The sequence below is a fragment of the Bos mutus genome, chromosome 20, assembly GCF_027580195.1.
Source record: "Bos mutus isolate GX-2022 chromosome 20, NWIPB_WYAK_1.1, whole genome shotgun sequence".
Taxonomy (NCBI): domain Eukaryota; kingdom Metazoa; phylum Chordata; class Mammalia; order Artiodactyla; family Bovidae; genus Bos; species Bos mutus.
In genome coordinates this window covers 35,759,405-35,781,958 of record NC_091636.1, presented here as the reverse complement: position 1 = coordinate 35,781,958, position 22,554 = coordinate 35,759,405, and the positions used below count along the sequence as shown (strand labels likewise).

The following is a 22,554-nucleotide window of genomic DNA, read 5'->3' as shown; positions in this document are numbered from 1 at the left end:
ACTAAGCAATGACAGCTTCTTCCTAGATTTGGTCCTGGGTCAGTTTCTGAAATGGTCCCAGGTCTGTAGCACACCTCTGAAAAGCCCTTCCCTAACTAGGGTTATTTGTGGGTTGGAAGAACCCATTGCTCTCCCCTTGTTCCAAGAAGCAGATACTAAAATTTCCACTCTACACGACACCTCGGGGTTAAAGGAAATGGGACTTAAGAGTCTATTCCTCTTTATAGCATCAGCATTTAGTGCTATTAACTCCACAAGACATACAAGAAAAGCATTTTAACTTCGATCCAAGTTAATCACTTTCAAATGTCTCCTCAATACAATGCAAAGCAGGATGGATGTAACAGGACCCCTGGCCTGGAGCAGCTGGCAGGACAGATGTGAAGAGCTAACAATAAGATGCTATGCGGGGCCTCTGCATCGAAGGTCCTCCTTCTCACCCTACAGGTTTCAACTTCATCTTATATCCCAGATATTCCAGCTAAAGATACATTTCTCACCTCTCCGCATCATTCCACCCTGCCCCAGTCCATTCTGATCATTCTCAAGGCCAAAGTGAGAAAGGAGGGAAGAGGGGTCATAATTTGTACAGAGCACACTACGGCTGTGTAAGATTGGGCTGTACTTCGCTGGTAAGGGATGACATACTCGGCAAGGAAAAAGAAAGGCAACCATCGAGGCCTTGGCCAATTATGCACATGAAAGAATCTGGCTGTATTCCAAGTAGAACTGGAAAAAAAACCTGAAGCTCCATGTAGGAATCCAACGCATGGGGCTCACCCTGACCATCTGACAGTGAACAAAGTAAACGAGCAGAGCGTGATTCCTGGGAGAGAAGGCTCAGCAGCTGCTCGCGCTCCTGAACTTCACTCACACGTGAGGGAGAACGGGCCCGGGCTGGGGGGTGGTGACGTCAGAAGCTTCACTGCCAAGAGGTTCCACAGTTCCCACAGGCAGAGGCACACTCACTCATGCCAGGGACTCAGAAGAACAGTGACAGTGCAGAGAGGCTAGGGTTCCCAAGGACAAGGCTGGCTCGGCCTGCAGGTAACCACACACCCCTCTTGGCTGCATGATCTTAGGCTTGCAGCTCCTGAGCTGCCCCCCCGCCCCTCACTGCACCCCTGACCTGCATCAGGGGAAGTGGTATTGGGTGCAAGTCCTTTGTGCTCAGTAACCTGGCTTGTGGGCAAACATGGGCAAAAAGATGGCAAATGAGGTCATTATAATTATAAACAATGCTGTGCTGAACATTCTTAGATGTACATCTGTGCTGCTCTTGGATTTTCTTCCTTAGAATACATTCCTAGGCAAGTAATGACGAGATCAAAGTCTATGAACTGTTTCACACACATACTGCCACAAACTGCTTTCCAAAAAAGTTAAACCAATCCATGTCCAGCCCAGTGGTGAGGGGGAACAGTCACTGCACTGCAACCAGTCACTCCACGTGCTACTCTTAAAAAAAAGGTTTTTTTGGTGGTTAGCCACTGTAGTGTAACCGAAATAGAAACATAATGGTGTATACATGAAACCTGCATGATGTTATTATAAACCAATGTCACCCCAATAAAAAGTAAATTTAAAAAATATCTTTAAAGAACTCTGAGAGACACTTACCAGATTCTATTACAGTTTCAGTACTGTTTGGAGGGACTTTTTTCCAGTCCATGAGGCAGGGTCCAGACTGAGATGAGTTACACCACTTAATTACATAGTCGCAGGTCATGTTGGGGTCGTAATTCCAAGTGAGGAGGATCCTATTTCCCATTCCAAGAGCCTGCTCTATTTTGAGATCATCTTCAAGAAAGAAGGATTTTTACTAGTGTTAAAAATAATGTTTTAAGGTAAACCTCATGAAAATGAGCCAGAGTTATACAAATCATTTCATTGTACATACACTGCAAAATGGTGCTAACCTAGATAAACCTTCAGCCAAGTTTAGAAATGCTGCTCTACGGCAGTTACTTGGTCATACAGATCAACTCTGCAGCTGGGAAAAAAGAAAACAAAAAAGAACCAAGGATCAGGTAGTGCCATAGCTGGGCAGGGACATGAAGCTCAAGAGCCATGATGAATGGGGCAGAAGGAATGAGCAATGGAGGGTCACGGCACAGCAGCACAGGGACGGGAGGCCGGAGAAGAGCAGGCACGGGTGGCCAGGACCTCCTTTCATCATCCACTATGGATGTGAGCGCCACGAGTGCAGGCGGGGCCTGTGCCTGCAGCTCCACTCTGCGCACAGACCACGCCAAGCAGGAGCACAGCCCCATGCAGTCAGGGAATGAATGGGTGTGCCAGCCCCTCACTTCCCTTCAAGGGAGACTGCTGTCCCATGGGTGGGTGGAAGGGATTCTGGAGACAGGACAGGGATGGGATGGCCAGTGTGGGCAGAGAGCAGTACGGATGCGTGAGGTGCAGAAGATGACAGAGGGGACTGGGGGCCATGGTGAGGTTTGATTTTACCACCTGCCAGATCTCAGCCTCAGCGATAGGGGAGGCCCAAGGTTGGGAGTAAGTAATTAGTGTGGGTTAGGACAGCGTGGCCAAGAGGGACATTTTCCAGAGAAACAGGGCAAAGAAGTAATTTCTCTAACTGATGCATATTTAAGGGCTCAGTAAAAAGCCATGGAAACGTTTTTTTGAACAAAATTTGCATTCATAAGCAACTACTACTGGATACAAGACAACAATTCGGCTTGGAATACAGAAGACTCTGGATACAACAGCTTCTTGGCTCAATGTGACTAAAAAATCCACACTGTCAGCCGGTGTTGAGGCAGTAAGGCCTCCAACTGGGGAAATCCTCAAGGAACCATGATTTGTTCTGAGTTGCAGTAACTGTCTGAAAGCTGATGGCCAGACCATTGTTAGTTCGGCAAATTACTACCTTCTGAGAGATACACCTTATGCGAAGAGTTGACTCACTGGAAAAGACTCTGATGCTGGGAGGGATTGGGGGCAGGAGGAGAAGGGGACGACAGGATGAGATGGCTGGATGGCATCACCGACTCGATGGACGTGAGTTTGGGTGAACTCCGGGAGTTGGTGATGGACAGGGAGGCCTGGCGTGCTGCGATTCATGGGGTCGCAAAGAGTCGGACACGACTGAGCGACTGAACTGAACTGAGAGACACACAGAAAAGGCAGGAATATAGCTTCTGAATTAAAAGATAACATAGGTATTGCCTATTATTCTGAGAGCCATGAAATACCTAACCTAAATCGGCAGCTTATCTTGCCACGGGTGTTCATATGTCTTTCCCTTGTTTTTGCCCCCACGGCACTGCCCGCAGACCTCTCCTCTCTAGCATGCACTGCTACCTGGGCTCTGGCTGCTGCTGTGTGTCTTGAAACATACTGTGTGTCCCTATTTCTTCCTCCTAATGTGTCCACAACTGAGTGGAACAAAGAACAGTTATGTAACAAGCAGTCAGACACTGCCCAGTGCCCTCAAACAAGAACTGAAAAGGTACTGAGGACCCAAACTGGACCAGTTTTTCTTCCTTCAGGAGTGGGTGATCACAGAAAGGTGACCCCATACTAGGGTGAGATAGCAAGTCGGGGGGATCAGGGAATGACTCAGAAGAGGAGCTAACTGGGCGAGGGGGCAGGAGTGGCCACTGAGAACTTGTGACTCAAAGAATTGTCAAGGCAGCTGAGGAAGAATGGACAGTCGCTGTTCAGTTCAGTCACTCAGTCATGTCCGACTCTCTTGACCCCATGGACTGCAGCACACCAGGCTTCCAGGTCCATCACCAACTCCGAGTTTACTCAAACTCATGTCCATTGAGTCAGTGTGTGATGCCATCCAACCATCTCATCTTCTGTCATCCCCTTCTCCTGCCTTCAATCGTTCCCAGCATCAGGGTCTTTTCAAATGAGTCAGTTCTTCACATCAGGTAGCCAAAGTATTGGAGTTTCAGCTTCAGCATCAGTCCTTCTAATGAATATTTAGGACTGATTTCCTTTAGGATGGACCGGTTGGATCTCCTTGCTGTCCAAGGGACTCTCAAGAGTCTTCTCCAACACCACAGTTCAAAAGCATCAATTCTTCGGTGCTCAGCTTTCTTTATAGTCCAACTCTCACATCCATACATGATTACTGGAAAAACCATAGCCTTGACTAGACAGACCTTTGTTGGCAAAGTAATGTCTTTGTTTTTTAATATGCTGTCTAGGTTGGTCATAGTTTTTCTTCCAAGGAGCAAGCATCGTTTAATTTCATGGCTGCAGTCACCATCTGCAGTGATTGTGGAGCCCCCAAAAATAAAGTCTGCCACTGTTTCCACTGTTTCTCCATCTGCCATGAAGTGATGGAACCAGAAGCCATTATCTTAGTTTTCTGAATGTTAAGTTTTAAGCCAGCTTTTAAACTCTCCTCTTTCACTTTCATCAAGAGGCTCTTTAGTTCTTTTTTGCTTTCTATCATAAGGGTGGTGTTATCTGCATATCTGAAGTTATTGATATTTCTCCTGGCAATCTTGATTCCAGCTTGTGCTTCCTCCAGCCCAGCGTTTCTCATGATGTACTCTGCATATAAGTTAAATAAGCAGGGTGACAATATATAGCCTTGATGTACTCCTTTCCAAATCTGGAACCAGTCTGTTATTCCATGTCCAGTTCCAACTGTTGCTTCTTGACCTGTGTACAGATTTCTCAGGAGGCAGGTCAGGTGGTCTGGTGTTCCTATCTCTTGAAGAATTCTCCAGTTTGTTGTGATCCACACAGTCAAAGGCTTTGGCATAGTCAATAAAGCAGAAGTAGATGTTTTTCTGGAACTCTCTTGCTTTTTCGATGACCCAGGGCATGTTGGCAATTTGATCTCTGGTTCCTCTGCCTTTTCTAAATCCAGCTTGAACATCTGGAAATTCATGGTTCACATACTGTTGAAGCCTGGCTTGGAGAAGTTTGAGCATTACTTTGCTAGTGTGTGAGATGACTGCAATTGTGCAGTAGTTTGAGCATTCTTTGGCATTGCCTTTCTCTGGGATTGGAATGAAAACTGACAGTCACTGTAACTCATCAAATTTAAAGGGGGCAATGAGGAATTTTAAAATTACATCAAAATTCTTTTCTAAAGCTTATACTGAAGATGAAATTTAGACTTTAAGAAGAATTTCTTATCAGTAAAGGATTCCTATTAATAAAGAATTGTCTTATCAATGAAGCTGTCATTTAAAATGAGTATTTCTTCCTAACTGTTTAAAAATAGCCTAGCTGATGTGTCAACTGTCATGGTCTTGGGAAGATGTGTGAAAGCAGTTCTGAATAAACTGTTAAAATATTTCTTCCTAAGAGTAGTATCTACTGCCATAACTCTACAACATTATGTGTTAAAGTAATTGGGTTTTATCCATCAGTGTAGATGCTTCCAGTCATACTGAAGGCTACTGCCTCTCCACGAATATTTGACAGCAAACTGCCTGTTCCTCCTTACTCATTAGCAGCAGCGGAGGATATGAGAAGAAAGCTGACATTATGAGAGCAAGCAACACCGTCAAGATGTTTCACCTCGGTTTCCTGTCCTTATATACTACTTCTACCTTAAGTACTCACCATTGGGAATTTCCATACTAGCTATTTTAGAAGGTGGTGATGAGCCGGCAGAATTTTTTGCCACCACACTGATGATGTAGTCATTTTTATCAAGTTGTAATTCTGCCCTGTGTTGAGTATCAGGAATCTCAGAAAGGGATTTTGTTTCCTCATCTGATGAATATGATACATTATAAGAAAGTATTTTTCCATAAGCTTCATTAATGGGTAAAGGCTATTAAAAAAAGAAAAATAAATTCTGTTATAAAAATTGGCAAAGGTGATGTGACAAGGCAAGGCCACTGAGTCTAAACCAGATACTTCACTAATCCTGACAAAGTAACATTAGGAAACATGAGTCGTTAACAGTGCACAGCACAGACTTTAAATCCACTGAGATCTGGATACATCAGGGAAGCAGTGCTGAACAAAAACTACGCTTGCTGTAAGCAGTCGAGTACATAAAAATATAAAAATTAAGTAACAAAACAATATCTAGCTTCATATTTTTCAGAAGGAAACCAAAAGAAGATGAGAAGCAGTGCTTTACTTAAATAAAATATTAAAAGTATGGCATCATGTTTTTAAAATAGTTACTGTTTTTTTCATTTTAAAGTAGTACTTGCTCATTACAGAAAATGTGGAAAATATTAAAAAGTTGGAAGAAAAATCTCCCATATTCCCATTTCTTAAATATTCTTACATTCTGGTATTTCCTTCAAGCTGTTTTTCTTGATGGAGACTTTTATTAAAATTGTTTCAATCATATTATACAATTGTCTTTTTTTTTCACTTTTCTACAATACACTCTTTTTTTGGATAATACAGTTATATATATTTCTAACAGCTTCATATTTCATATAGCATTTTTATTAGTTTACCTGAATATTTCTTAAAAAAGTAGAATTTAAGTTGTTGCCATTTTTTTTCACAATAAAATAAACCTTTTGGTGCCACAGTTTTTTCCCCAGTTAGGATTAATTCCTTAATGCGGGGTCCCAAATCTGGACTTACAGGAAAGGAAATAAACATTCAAATGTCTTTATTTATATATCTAAACTGCTTTTCCAAACAATCCCTCCAATTTATGTAGCAGTGCATAGGACCCTCTGATCAAGCCACTAATACTCTGCTGAAGACACAGAGGTCCCGGACAGCTCTCTGATGGCCTGGTCCAGTGAACACGCTACCATCCCAAGAATTGTGGATTTCATTTGATACTGTCCATTCCTTCACCTATCACCCCCATTCCCTTGGTTTCTGCACACTATTTTCTTCTGGTCTTCCTGCCCTTCTAACCTTCCCAACCTCCTCTGCTGGATCCTCCTCCTCTGCTGGTTCTTGAGATGCCGCCACCACCCACAATTCTACACCTGGCCTCCTTCTACACTGTGTGCTGAGTGATCAATTTACATGCTACTCAAAGCTATGTCTTTAGCTCAGACCTCTCTGGAGCTCCAGAGCCTTACACCAAACTACTGCCTACTGAACTATACTCGATCATCCTATGGTCATGTTGTGTATAATCAACATGTCCAAAACAACTGAATTTTCCACCCAAATATGGCAGAACCATAAACTAGTCACTGAAGTTAGAATCTGAATTGCTTCAATATTTTTAATCCTTGGTTAAACATTCATCTAGTCTGAAAAATATCCTAAACTCTCTACATTGAAGTCATCTGTACAATCATTCCTATATTACTGCACAATCTGACAGACAAGTGAGAGTAGCTAAGGGATTTTTCCAATTAAGAATAAGAGGGGATGCACAGTCATATACAGACGACTTCCAAGTGATGGAATGTGTACACGACATCCTCACAGACTTCAAAGACTCACTTTAATCAAAGCCATACTGATGTCAAGTTTTTGTAAAAGTTTACTTTAAATAACAAAATGCACTATTTAAAAGAATCTGGTTATAACTATTCCTATGAAATCTGATGTAGAAAACAACTGTTTGTGGTTTTGATTTTCATAAATCAGCAATGAAAACATTTGCTCCAGTAAGGTTTATGCTCTAGCAAAACATAATGCAATTCATACTTTAGCTGAAATTTTAGAAAACTCTGTAAAACTTTATAATTGCTATACTGTAACACAATTTATTTAGGGGACAACAAATTATGCTGACTGATAAGATATAAAAAATTGGTTTCCTATTCACTGAATAGAAAATACAACATAAATACTTAGGATTCTAACTTGTGGTTTCTGGCTGCATTTCTGACTAAAGTGAGATAGATGGAATTCATGAAATCCTCGGTCCTTTATAAGTCTCATAAAATCAAACTGAAGAATGCCTAGACCTGAGACAGAGATCCTCACTACAAAGACTGTGGTACGTCTGCAGTGATGAGGAATCTGGGAGTTTTAGAAGCCAGGCTACATTCTCAGCAATACTGCAACTAAGCCAGTCTGGGAAATCCTGGCTCCCTAATAACCCAAGAACCATATGTAATTTAAGTAGTTTAGCATACTAAAGTTACTTAAATATTCAAGGAAAAATAAGACATTTACCTTCCAATATATTATTAGATTTCTTCCATCAGAACTCCACTCCCTCCAAATATCTGGTCCCTTTGAAGGAACTAGAAAAGAGATTTAAAAGTTAATATTTGAAGATGCATACTATGTCAGTTGATAAGATCAGTAATTGGGATAGCAGGGTTTAAAATTGAAATTCTCAATAAAAATGTGAAGCAGTTAGTGTTTCTAAGTCATTTTCCACTTAGAAAGTGGAGCAATGGAAAAGCTGAGCTCTGAACATCTGCAAAGCACAAGGTCCCTTACAATGGGTTAAAATCACCCTCACATCCCTCAGACGGATTGGGGCGGCCTCTCCATCTCACATCCTCCTGCTGCTGCTGCTGCTAAGTCATTTTAGTCGTGTCTGACTCTGTGCGACCCAATAGACGGCAGCCCACCAGGCTTCCCATCCCTGGGATTCTCCAGGCAAGAACACTGGAGTGGGTTGCCATGTCCTTCTCCAATGCATGAAAGTGAAAGTGAAGTCGCTCAGTCGTGCCCAACTCTTGGTGACCCCATGGACTGTAGCCTACCAGGCCCCTCCATCCATGGGATTTTTCAGGCAAGAGTACTGGAGTGGGGTGCCACTGCCTTCTCTGTCACATCCTCCAACCTCCCTTTATTCAAGCCTGCTCTGGCTACAGGTCAGCTTCCTGACTGTTCCTACAACATGCAGAGGACACCTACTCTAGTCTTTCTGCACTTTCTGTGTTCTCTCTTCCTCTGACTACAACTTTCCTCCTCTGAATTAACTATGTAGCTTCCTTCCCCACCTCCTTTGTATCTCAGATCAAGTGCTACCTTATTAGTGAAGTCTTTCCCAGCTACCTTATTTAAAATTGCACCCCCTCTCCCCAACCACTTGGCCTTCATTCCCTAGCCCTCTCTCTAGTTTTTATTTTTTTCCATGGCACTCATTGCCACCCAAAATACACTATTATATATGTAGTTTAAAAACTCATTTCTAATACTCTATCCTCTACACTCCATGGGCAGAGTGCTGTTTTATTCACTGCTATATTCCTAGTAACCAGATGATTCCTGACACATGGTGGATAATTATAAGTATTTCTTAAGTGAATTAAATGCCTTTATTCAATGAGGTATAAATAAAGTGTTTCCTCTTGGCAAGAACAGGTCATCAACTAAGGCAAAAGCTCCTGTGGTAACTAGTTTCCAAAAGGACCAATGATGCTGGTCACGGCCCCTGACATTCAGTGTGGTGGTCCCTCCTCCAGTGTATCAGGGTTGGCCTGTGCGGCCAGTAGGGTACAGTAGACGTGATGTATGTTCCTTCTGAGACTAGGACATAAAGACATTGTGGAAGCTGCCTTGTTTTCTCTTTGATCACCAAATCTGGGTGCTGCTGGCTGCCATGTGAGGACACCCCAGCAGCCCTATGGAGAGGCCCTCACGGTGAGGAATGCAGACCTCATGCCAACAGCCATGTGAGTGAATTATCCTGAAAGCCAATCCTCCAGACCCAGTCAAGCCCGCAGCCCCCACTCACACCCTGATTGTAGCCTCCTAACAAACTCTAAGTCGGAGCCACTTAGCTAAGCTGCTCCTGAATTTCCGATCCAAAGACACTGTGAGATAACAAACGCCTGCAGTTTTAAGCCACTGAGCTCTGGGTAATTTGTCACAGCAACAGATAACTAGTATACCCTCTCTCGGGACTCAAGCAGGATCCAAGTAATTCTTGAATGCGTTGTAAAGATCCTCTCATCTCGCTCGTCTTCATGTGAAGAGACAAAATCTGGGTTAATACCTATCAGTTTTTGTCTCACTGTTTCTCTGCTTATTGCTTCCCCCATGGTTCAAACAATAAAGAATCTGCCTGCCATGCCAGAGACCTGGGTTCAACCCTGGGTCAGGAAGATCCCCTGGGGAAGGGAATGACAACCCACTCCAGTACTCCTGCCTGGGAATACGGACAGAGGAGCCTGGCCAGCTATAGTCCACGGGGCTGCAAAGACTTGGACATGACTGAGCGACTAACACACATTACATTTTTTGGAAGAAGTTTGATATTCCCTATATTATACAGTGCAAATAAATCTTTTGCTATCTTTTATTGAATAATTTCTGAAAATTACACCTATTTCTAAATTTTTGCTGTTTGTTTGAAAGTTGATATCTGGATTAATCAAGAATAGAATCTTATTCTGTCTTTAGAAATTATCATACTCGGAAAACCAGTTTCCTGATTTTATTGATATTTTGATCTGGGTGTACCACAGAAACTAAAGTTCAAGAACTTGTAGTCCCGACCATCCTTAGGCCTAAGTCACAATATTTTACCAAATTAGCTTTATTAATAATTGCTTTCAATAAAGAAACACTATAAATAGATTATTATAATTAAAATACCAGGAATAGGAGGAAAAAGTGTGAGAAAAACCACCCCATAATCTTACTAAATTTCAAGTTTGGTTTCCTATGTATCATCCTAATATCGTTATAATCATATTGTGGATAAGGTAGCTTAGCCGTTTCACATAACATAAACCAAATATTTTTTCGTATTATCATGAAACTAAAACTCATCATTTAAAATCTTTGTATGGTATTTTACTGCTGCTGCTACTGCTGCTGCTAAGTCACTTCAGTCGTGTCCGACTCTGTGCGACCCCATAGACGGCAGCCCACCAGGCTCTCCCGTCCCTGGGATTCTCCAGGCAAGAACACTGGAGTGGGTTGCCATTTCCTTCTCCAATGCATGAAAGTGAAAAGTGAAAGCGAAGTTGCTCAGTCCTGTCCGACCCTCAGCGACCCCACGGACTGCAGCCTACCAGGCTCCTCTGTCCATGGGATTTTCCAGGCAGGAGTACTGGAGTGGGGTGTCATTGCCTTGGTATTAAATAATTACACCATTTATCTAAACATTCTCCTACTTTTAGCCACTCTGGTGACATTTTTGTTAAAAAAAAAAAAAAAGGTATAAAATTTCAGGATCTATAGTAATAATTAGTCATAAATCATTCAGTTAACTTACTGGCTTCTGTGGTTAAACACTGTTTTTCATTGCTCCATTTGCTCCATTTCCAGAAAGGGTCAGTAGAACAACGAATCCGAAAAGTATATATGGTATATGGATTTAACTTGTCCACAGTAGTAAGATAATTTGAACTTTCTACCCCCCTCATTGTGACATTCCGCTATCAGAAAACAAACATATATATTACATATGTAATATCATGTGTATATGAATAAATATACATATACATATATTTTTTAAAAGAAAGCCTCCCAAATTTGCAACATAAATTGACTGAATGTCCTAAGACTTTACCTCTATAAAACCAAAGACAGTTCATCTACTATATTTTAATTCTTACATAAAATTCAAAATCAGTGAAATTATGTTCTGCAATAGCAAAAAAATTAAAGTATATTTTTAATCCAAATGTTGAATCTAAGTAATAATGGTCAATTAAATTATGCAGAGATGATGATATTCTGTCTATGGTTAATGGTGATGCAATACACCTTAATATAATTTAGTAATCTAAGATGACCTTGAGTATTAAATACATTATTCAGATATTTGGAAGCTTATTGGAGTCAAGCATCATTTATGCATTATTTTTTACATGGCATTTAGAAACTCTAGTGCAGTGTTAAACATGTAGAATATCCAACAAATATTTAAACCAAATAAAATTAAGATGAAGCAATCTGAAACAAATTTGAGGATTTGCATGCCTCCGGAAAGTTTCTGAGTTCCCAATTACTTATTGCAAAGGAACTTTCTGTGTTACATTTTGCAGTCTGACTGATTTTTTAGAAATTATCAGTACATTTCCAAATAACTATTTAAGTAGAATGTCATTTATTTTAGATCTACCCCAAATTACAAGATGGTGCAGCATAAAAGTCAACGTAAGTATTTAAAATGTGTTAAAAAGTCATGTTTTGACTTATAATGACCAATTATAACTTGCTCCCATTGCTGCACTTAGCAGTTTTAAATACCACATCATCTCTCTGCTGCTGATTAGTCCATTAACTAACACAAAGGCTACAGCAAAATCTACTCATTCATTCACAAATTTATTGAGTGCCAGTTACATGCCAGGGACTATACTAGATCTGGACACATTCTGAGTAGCAGAAGTCATACTTATATTCTATAACACCTAGTACTACAATTGTTTTTAAGTGCTAAATGCAATACTGTTATGACACATGTATGTATACACACACACACACACACATATATTTATAATGGCTCTTAGGAAACCTCTATAATAAGTAATCTGAGAGCTTATACATGTGAATTTACTTAATTCTTTCTGAAAACTACGTATTTTATCCAAAATAATGTCAAAGGAAGTTTAGAGGAGAATCTTACTCACCAATTCATGCTCTGAGTTAGTTTTATTAATTTCAATTTGACATAACAGTTTAACTTTTGTAAAGTTGCCTGGTAAATGCCAGGAAAGTATCACAGCTGTTGAATTAATATCCTTCGCTTTGAGTGAAGTAGGAATACGGGGATGAACTGTAAATATAATTTTCAAAAATTACTTTAAAAGTTCTTTTCTAATATGACAAATGAGAGCCAAAGAAAACAAAAAACAGGAGGTGTGTTATTAGTGCTGATCAACAATGTTCCACCCAGTGTTTGTGGAAGACAAACCTCACATTTATGGCCTGACACCAGGCCAGCATTGCTTAAGAACCATTCATGCTCAAGGTTGCTGTTAGCCCCAGAAATACTAAAAGGTAGTCTCTACCTTTAAGGAACCCCTCCTTTACTTGAGGAATGACAAACAGAAAGAAAGAAAATCAACAAGAGTATATACAGTAAGTCCAACGTGTGGTACAGATATTAACAGATACTGGAATTTGGCTGTAAGTAAGTGCAGATGTACAGTGAAGATGGGACTTAAGATGAGCCTTAGAGGATAAACCAAAGGAAACTGGCTAAACTACTGCAGAAAAGCATTTCAGGCTGGAGTCCTGGCAAGAACAAAGGCACAGTGAAGCAAACACACACTATATTGGTTATACTGCATACACCAATTTGAGTGATAGGAAAGAATCATGGGAAAGACAGGGTTGAAATGGCAGAGGGCAGATAAATACATACAAAACGGCCACTCAAATATAAAATGTAGCCTTTCTGATCTTAGGGGAAAAAATCAAGAAATAATGAAGTAAGGCAACAGGACCATCTACTAATCACTTGTACTCTGTCTTCTAATGTAAATGGTTTAAGCCCTTAGCCCCTGACGGTCTCTAAGAGAAGTCTTGTATGCTACTGCTCCATATATTGCAGAGCTGGTCTCAGTTGATACATGTGGAAAGACCATAGGAATGAATGCCAAAAAGACTGACCTCTTTTATTTCTATTTTGATCTATATATTACTAGGGTTGGTAAAAATTCAGAAATCATCAGTAGTAAAATGGAACAAACTATTTACTGATACATAAAAGTATGTGGATGGATATCAAAGACATCATCCTTAGTAAAAATGCCAACTTCCTGTGGGCAGTAGTAAAGAATATATGTGCCAATGCAGGGGATGCAAAAGACACAGTTTGATCCCTGGGTGAGGAAGATCCCCTGGAGGAGGAAATGGCAACCCACTCCAGTATTCTTGCTTGGAGAATCCCATGGACAGAGGAGCCTGGCAGGCTAGAGTTCATGGGGTTGCAAAGAGTCAGAAACAAGCACAAAGGAACCCACAGCGTATGACTCCATTTATACACATTCCCCTATGACAAAACAATAGACATGAAGAACTGATTAGCTGTTTTCCAGGGACAGAGATTCATGTGTGTGTGTGTGTGTTGGTGGGGCTGCTAAAGTGACAGCAAGAGGCAGTTCCTTTGGCGTGATAGAACAGTTCTGTCTCTTAACTGTACTGGTGGGTTACACGAATCTATACACAGATCTGACTGCACAAAGCTACACACATACCACACACAATCAAACGCACAAAAACTGGTGAAAACGGAGCAAGGTCAGTAGTCAGGCTCAGTATTGAACCAGGAGGGTCAACTGCCTAACTGAAGTACAGTTCCGTAAGATGATACTACTGAGAAAGTTGCAAGGAGGACTCCATTATTTTTGCAACCACCCCTGAGTCTACAATTATTTCAAAATAAAAAGTTTTTAAAAAATTGGGCAAAAATATTTTCAGAAATCAAAAATTATTAGATAAAGCCACTTACAATTTCTATGAAACTAATTCAAATTTTTATTTGAATTCAATAAAATAGTGAAACTTGAAATTTAAATTTTAAAGATTTTTAAATGAAATTTAAAAAATGAATACTAAGTAACTATAAAGGAAATAATCAGTTAAAAAAACAAATCCCTAGAAGCACTTTTCATTAACCTCGAGACACTTTACCACTTCTAAAGTTATTTTTAAGACACTGGTTTATGTAGCGACCTACCTTTTTCAGTTATGTTAACTAAAAGTGTTGATTCTGTCTGACCCAGAAGATTTTGAGCATTCAATGTAAAATTGTGTATTTCTTGATTTGAAAGTATTTGAAAGAATAACTGGTAGTTTTCATTTGCGGACACTTCATCTCCGTTAAATCTAACATATTTTCCTGAAAAACTGAAAAAGAGAATATTAAGGAATATTAAAACAATTTCAAAATGGCAAGAGATATATTACAGAAAAAAATGGATGAGTAAATTTCAAGTAGTTTTTCCAAAAAGGCTTATATTTCCAAGTGTAGATATATTACCTACTCAGGAAAGAAAATACATACAATGCAAAAAACAGAAGAAAATAATCAGCCATATTCCCACTACTCAGATAGTCTCTGTTCATATTTGAGGGTTCTTCTTTCTAGGCTTTTTAAAAAAAGACGACAAGAATATTGAGTCTGCAATGTGCTTAAATTACAGTGTTTATAATATACCCAATTTTCTACAGCACATTTTGTTTTATATCTTTTGTATAAATGAAATAGAACATCTCCTTATGTCATTTAACATCCTTCCAGTGTGCTCCTTGCTGTCTGACAACCTCTCCCAAAGACCTTCACCTTTCAAATAAAGTGTAACTTGTACTGCGTGGGCCCTCCAAGGACGTCGGTCTTCCTGTATTCCACGTGCAAATGATTTCTTTTAAATCATATGTCTCACAGTTCAGTTTTTGAGGAATGTCTGGTGGATCTAATTAAAAAATGAGAAAAAAAATAAAGCAGTTACTTTCGTTACATATACCTTCCCTAAAAAATGTTGCATTTTATAAATGTTAATTACATTTTGGGCAATTTTCTTAAAAAATAAAATAATTTGCTTATTACATTTTGAATGATGCAGCAATTACCATTCTTTGTATAGCATGTTGTGTCAGAGTTCATATTACATTAGGAATGATGGATTAAAATATATCTAAGAGTGACTATTAGCTCATTCGGAAACTTCCTCCTAGCAACCTTAAGAGATCAACTATCATGTTTTTCCCTTAATCCCATTTCAGAGTCCATCAAATCTCTCAAAGGAACCTGTGTGCAACTAGTTCAATCAGAAAAATCTACAGGTTAAAAGTATTATCATCTATCATCTTTATATTGTGACTTGAAAAGAAGTACCAAATCATAAGTCAATGTAAGTCATGTTACAAGTTTCAGAGTTCTTAAATAAATTACAAGAACTATTATTTACAAAGTAATTCTTGGTAAAATTCTGCATCTCCCTATATTCAAAGTGACTACTGCTCTTTTGTTTTTTAATGAAACTATTCTGTTTTTGTAGGGGTAAGACAAGAAAAAGAAAAACAGTTGTCTTTGTTTTGACAGACCTTAGCGTGATAAATTAAAATTCTACAGTGTGACAATGATTACAGAAAGTGATATTTCTATCTTACCTAACCAAGCATACACAGAAACTGGTATTTCCTACTGTCATTTTTTTTTAAGAATTAAAAAAAATTTATTTGTTTTTGGCTGCACTGGGTGTTTGTTGCTGTGTGGGCTTCCTCTACCTGCGGCTGTCTTCACTTGCAGTACACAGGCTTCTCGCGGCAATGGCCTCTCCCACTGGGGAGCAGAGGCTCTAGGCCCATGGGCTTCAGTAGTCACGGCACATGGGCTCAGGGGCTGTGGCGCAGGGGGCCTAGCTGCTCCTTGGCATGTGGAATCTTCCCAGACCAGGGATCAAACCCACGTCCCCTGAACTGGCAGAATGATTCTTATTCTCTTCTCTTATCCACCAGAGAAGTCCCTTACTGTCATATTTATCTAAACTATCTTCCAAGGAGCTTAACTTTTTGTTAAACAATTATCTACTTGTTGAAAAACTCTAAAAGGTAAATTTATTTTTAAAAACTTGTAATTTTAAAGATTTAGAAAATTTCACATACTTTCCCCAGAGATAAGCATTACATCCTTCAAAGTACTTGGGGTAACATTAAGAGAAGTAATGAGTATTTATATGAAAGTTTAACAACTGGTAAATAAAACTAACATTGACTTATTTATTTTGATAACCATTTTAAACTTAAGGCCAAACTTTTATTTTATTTAACTCAAATACCCACAATTTTGAGGATATTTAAAATGCTGATTATTTTAGGATTTGGCAGATTTTTTTAAGTTGAAATACTTAAAATCCAAAATAACAGGAGTAAACTAGACAGAAGTGGAAGGAAAAATTGAAGGAGAAAAATATGAAAGGGCAGTATTTAAAATGTAATGCTTTTCAAAAAAACCAACTGAAGCTAGGTAAAAGCTTGGTATAAATCAACTGTTTTTCTATATAGCAGCATATAGAAAATGCAATTTAAAAATCAATTTTTAATAGCACCAGAAAACATCAAACACCTAGAAATAAATTTGCAAAAAGATATGAAAGACCTCATCTCACTAAAATAAATGAGACAAAATCTAAATAAATGGAAGGCTATACCATGTTCATGGATTGGAAGACTCAATATTGTAACAATAAAAATCTTCCTAAATTGACAGATTTAATATCAATCAAAATCCTGGCAGGTTTGAATCTGTATGTGTGTGTAAGGGAAAATTAACAAGCTGATTCTAAAATTCTTTCCAGCTTTTTCAGTAAATAATGGGTTAGCAGGATACCCATATGGGATAGAAAAGTGAATCTTGATCCCTAACTCACACCATAGCCCTTGTTACAGGTTTCTAAAGACTCTCTCTGAAGTGAAGGTTACTGCTGCTCCTGAACTAACAAGTATTGATCAATATTTCAACCTCCAAATGTTAAAAATGAAAGCTAAATTATGAATTAAGTAGGTTTTCCCTAGCACTGTAATAAAAATTAGAAAATTGTCAGAAATAATAGTGAATATTACCATCTTTTAAGTTTTAATTTTTATCTCATTCTTTTACATGAATATTTCACTGTTTGGTATCACTTATCAAGTAGTTTCCCTTCACTGGTTCTTAACTTTAGACTTCATGATCATTTATGAGGAATGTTGCAAATCATTTCCTAAAATTCCATTTAGGAAAGAAAATTTAATTTTTTAAATTTGTAAAATTTAAATTTGAATGTATCCTCACTCTCACTTGAATTCCAAAATGTTTACTGTGAAAGCAAGAAGTAATTAAGGTTACAGCCATCAATCTGAGAAGGGCACCTAATGCTGGTTATTCCCTTGGAAATCTATCAGCACCTGAATGTAATTCATCATAAGTTTCTATGGAACTGTAAAAAATGGCTGAAAGCAGCTGATGTAGAGCACCACTGAGAATCATTAAAAAAAAAAAGGCATAAGAAAAACCATTCTGTGCCGCCAGGGAAGTCCAAGTGATCAAAAGAAAATCACAAAATCTATTCACTACATTTTATACACTTTACTCACGAGATCCTTGGACCACTCAGAACTTTTAAGTTCAGAATGTGAGGTGGAAGAGAAGCACTGCTGGAGGCAAAACCATCAGTGCTCCTAACATTACAGTTACCACAAGGGAGGGGAGAGAAAAACTCTACACACAAAATTATCTGTGGATGGGTAACACAAACCATCTAGGTAGGGCAGTCCACCAACAACTTTTGGAAGCGTCATGGGACAGAGGTATAATCGTGTTAAAAGATGCTCCTGCATTCCAGAGAGTCCACTGTACATAGAGCACTGTGAGGGGGGACTCTTCCTCCCACATGTCCTCCAGCCACACTTCTCTCATCAGAGAAGTGCAGGTTATGCTTTTGAAAGATTTTGTGCAAAATCCTTACAATTTCTTTAATTTAGGTACCTTAAATAAAAAGGCATACTAGGTGGGAAATTAATTTATATGAAAAAATTCCTAAACAATGGAAGATTAAGAAATATTACATACTAACTGCCCCTGACTCAACAAAGCTGTTAACTAAGAATTTATTTTTAAACTAAGAATTTAAATTAAGAATTAGCAGTTGAATGTCTCAAATCTTATTATAAAATCTACAAATAATATATATATATATTCTTATGGGGCTTCCTTTGTAGTTCAGTCAGTAAAGAATCTGCCTACAATGCAGGAGATCCAGGTTCGATCCCTAGGTCAGGAAGATCCACAGGAGAAGGAAATGGCAACCCATTCCAGTATTCTTGCCTGGAGAACCCCAAGGACAGAGGATCCTGGAAGGCTATAGTCCATGGGGTCACAAGAATCGGACATGACTTAGCGACTAAACCACTACCACATATATTCTTATATGGGGTTTCCCTGGTGGCTCAGATGGTAAAGAATCTTCCTGCAATGTGGGAGACCTGGGTTCAGTCCCTGGGTTGGGCAGATCCCCTGGAGAAGGGTACTGCTACCTACTCCAGTATTCTGGCCTGTAGAATTCTATGGACAGAGAGGCCTAGCAGGCTATAGTCCATGGGGTTGCAAAGAGTTGGACACAACTGAGCAATTTTCACTTTCACAAATTATACAGATACAATTATGTAAAAAACAAGCTTAGAACTCACCTGAACTTGCTTGAAAACAAGCAAAAATGCTGGTACCTTCTTTTGTTATTTATCAAAGAATTAAAAAAAAAACAAGAAAGAAAGAAAATCATCCCCCAGAAAAAACATTAAGGCTTTCCAAGAAGACCCAAAAAACATTAATAGGAACTCTTAAAAAAAAAAAAAGTAATATACTTACATCCCGCAAAAACAACTGTTCCAAATATGTTATCTTCTACTGAGAAAACCACATTTGTTCCACTACTTGCAGAAGCAGAAATATTGCGAATCCTGATTGCAACATTTTCCCCATCAAGATGGATAAGGGGACAATGTGTACTGCCAATCTGTGCTGATAACACTTTTTCTTGAGTCACACAACATACTGTTATATCTGAGCCTGCAAGTATCACTTTGTCTTGAGGAAAAACCTTAGTCTGAGAATCAGGAGGCACTAGAAAGAGCAAAAGGAATTATAAATACTTTAGAAGTCTTTTACATAAATTAGCCCAGTGTACATAAACCACAGTTAGGTACTTTGAAATAATGGTGACTCAAAGAAAAAGAACACCCTCCAGGTTTCAAAGGAGCAAGACATACACAAGAAATAAAAATGTGTGTGGTTTTATTTATTTATGATGGGGTGATAGTGGGGGAGTGGAAGGGATTGCAGATCAATGTATATGGTTACAGGTTAATATTAATATCTAAGAAGTCCAAAGGTTGATATTAAGCAGGTTTATATCCACCATGTGAAAAATCCACACCAAAAAAAGCTGTATGTTAAATAATTCCACTTCTTTGAAATTACTCTATGTGTTTAGATCAGATGTCTTACTTTCCATTAGCCTACATATATGGTTAAGTATTCCACATCCTAAAAAGCACTTAAAAAAAAAAAAAGCCCAACTCACTATATGTTAATGGAAGCACCCCTTTGTTTTTATTTTCCTAAGTAGCCAATTTAAGAAAAGTATCTCTAGTCTTCTTTCTACCTACTCACTCTTTAATCTCCTGCAATCTGGCTTGTACTCTGACACTTAATAAAATGGTTCCGTGGCCCAACTGCTCAATCATATGGCCACTTCTTAGTAATCTTTCCTTCAACTTCCAGAGCATCTGGTATGTCACCTAAAGTCTTCCTTTTCAAAATTCCCCTCTCTCTTGGGGTGTAGACTACTGACTTTTGCTACTCTTAACCCTCTGGCTGCTATTCGTTTTGCTGGCCTCTTTTTTCCATCATCCCTCCTCATACCAGCTTCTAAGGGATCTGTCCTTGGTCTTCATGGCTCTTTCCTTGAGTTATGTTAGCTTCCAAGATTTAAACAATTTCACATCACGTATGTTAATGATCCTCAAATACACAGTTGACCCTTGAACAATACAAGTTTGAACTGCCTGGGTTCACTTATACATGGATTTTTTTCAATAGTAAATATGACAGGATTTGTGGTTGGTTGAATCTTTGGGTGTGAAACCACAGATATGGGGGTTCCACGGGTGCAGAGGCCAACTGTAAATTATATATGGACTTTCCATTACACGGAGGGTCAGAGCCCCTAACCCCCAGTTGTTCAGGGATTAACTAGATAACTCCAGTGTCAACTAATCACCTGGAAGCTGAACTTGTATTCCCAACTGACAATAAGAAGTTGCTCCCAGCCACTTCACAGCTACCTCAAACTTAACACTCAACACATTAAAATGAAATTTATCTTTCCTACCCAGTTTGTTCATGTTGTTCTGTCTCATTGGGCAGAATCACAAGATACCAAGATGCCCAAACCAACAGCCTTTTTTGACTCTATTTCTCCCCTACCAAATACACAGTCACTAATTCTGTCTTTTCAGTGTTTTCATACTTCTCCCCCTTTTTATTTCTAAACCCAGCTGTCCTACTTTATACTTGTCTTTCACTGAACTACAAGATTCTTATTAATCTGCTTGCTCCTAGTCCCTCCTTCCTCTGGCCATTTCTGCATATTGTCACTAGAGTGAATAATCCACAATGATCACCAGCCTTTTTAAGGACTTCATTTTACTGTCAACAGTATTCCAGGCCCTTTCTCACACTGCCAACATTATACCTGCATATGAGTTTTGGTCAATGTACAGATGATTTGGGGTAAACTTGCAGATTCCCATGTTCTCTGCAATAACTCTGCAGCTCACAGGGGTCTGCTCTATGGGTAAGAAATTGGGAGCTAATTTTTAAAAATATGGACTTGATATCATTACATAAAAATCTTAAATGTTCTTTAATGCTGATTCAAACTGATTTTTAAACCTGGACATTTATCCAATCCCTCAGAATGTTCTTTTAAAAAAACAGATTTCTGAAGCCTCAGAGTTTTGAATCAAAATGTTCTGGGATAGAAGACTTGGAAGATCCCTAGGTGACCCTCATGCATCCAAATGGGGTTGAGAACTAAAAGCTTAAACTCAGCCCTACCCTTAAGCAAGACTAATCTAATTCATCTGAAACAAAAATTTTTAAATATGCACTTACAGGAGATGTTCTTCAGTAGGCTCCAGTCACTCCATTCTTTGTGACCAGAGAACTGAGGATCGTCAATGTAGCATCTAATCCCCACATAGTGAATGGCACACTCCAAGGGCATGTCTGAAGTCCAGTTCCAATGATGAATTGTATCTCTGCCATTCAGAGTTGTGCTGTAGGTCACCTACAAAGTAAACACAAACAAAAACTCTATTTTCAAATAGTATGTTCTGCTTTCCTTAGGGTTAAAAAACAGACTGTATACAATTACCAGCAAAGTAAGTAAAACTTTTTCTATAACATATTAAGGAGAGTTGGAGTAACAGTATTCACTTACGTTTACTTCTTCAACTTTAGGGCCTACTTCTTTTTATACTGATGTTAATATTATAAAACACCCACTCCAGTACTCTTGCCTGGAAAATCCCATGGACAGAGGAACCTGGTAGGCTGCAGTCCATGGGGTCGCTAGGAGTCAGACATGACCGAGGGACTTCACTTTCACTTTTCACTTTCATGCATTGGAGAAGGAAATGGCAACCCACTCCAGTGTTCTTGCCTGGAGAATCCCAGAGACGGGGGAGCCTGGTGGGCTGCCGTCTATGGGGTCGAACAGAGTCGGACACGACTGAAGCGACTTAGCAGCAGCAGCAGTAGCAGCAGCAGCAATACACTTCATGAGAAAATACACCAATGCCTAAAATGGTCTCCATTTCTCATAGAAAAAAATTGTTAATAGATTTTTATCTCCAAGAGTTAAAATCAGAAAGAGAAGAGCATTTCTACAAAATAAACTATTACTTTAGATATATTTTTTATAAAAGTACCATACATTTCAAATTTTACTTTTAAATATGCAATTTATAATAATATAAAAATTTTAATTTCAGTTGTGGAAAATGGGAAGATTTTAATCAAATACATGAAGATATACTAAAAGTGACCTTGGGACTTCTGGTTTAAAATAACAGATTAAATAAATGTATTTCCTTCTCTTTATTTCATGAAATTCCTCTAACAACAGTATAAGATTAAAAAAAAAAAAGGCACAGATGCACATGGGCAAAAAAATTGAAAAAACACCACCAGTAAGACTTTGG

General features: G+C 38.8%; 1 protein-coding gene across 2 annotated transcripts in view; it reads right to left on the bottom strand.

Moving 5' to 3' along the window:
• Positions 1 to 22,554, bottom strand: part of LIFR (LIF receptor subunit alpha) — a 79,582-nt gene that overhangs the window by 16,034 nt on the left and 40,994 nt on the right. For both annotated transcript variants that reach the window (XM_070357622.1, XM_070357623.1), the window contains exons 6-14: positions 21,464 to 21,638; positions 19,154 to 19,408; positions 15,092 to 15,221; positions 14,486 to 14,655; positions 12,432 to 12,577; positions 11,069 to 11,231; positions 8,062 to 8,132; positions 5,560 to 5,773; positions 1,621 to 1,800 (exon numbers count right to left, since the gene is read on the bottom strand). In XM_070357622.1, the coding sequence (XP_070213723.1) occupies positions 1,621 to 1,800; positions 5,560 to 5,773; positions 8,062 to 8,132; positions 11,069 to 11,231; positions 12,432 to 12,577; positions 14,486 to 14,655; positions 15,092 to 15,221; positions 19,154 to 19,408; positions 21,464 to 21,638 (1,504 nt within the window). The remainder of the gene's footprint in view (positions 1 to 1,620; positions 1,801 to 5,559; positions 5,774 to 8,061; positions 8,133 to 11,068; positions 11,232 to 12,431; positions 12,578 to 14,485; positions 14,656 to 15,091; positions 15,222 to 19,153; positions 19,409 to 21,463; positions 21,639 to 22,554) is intronic.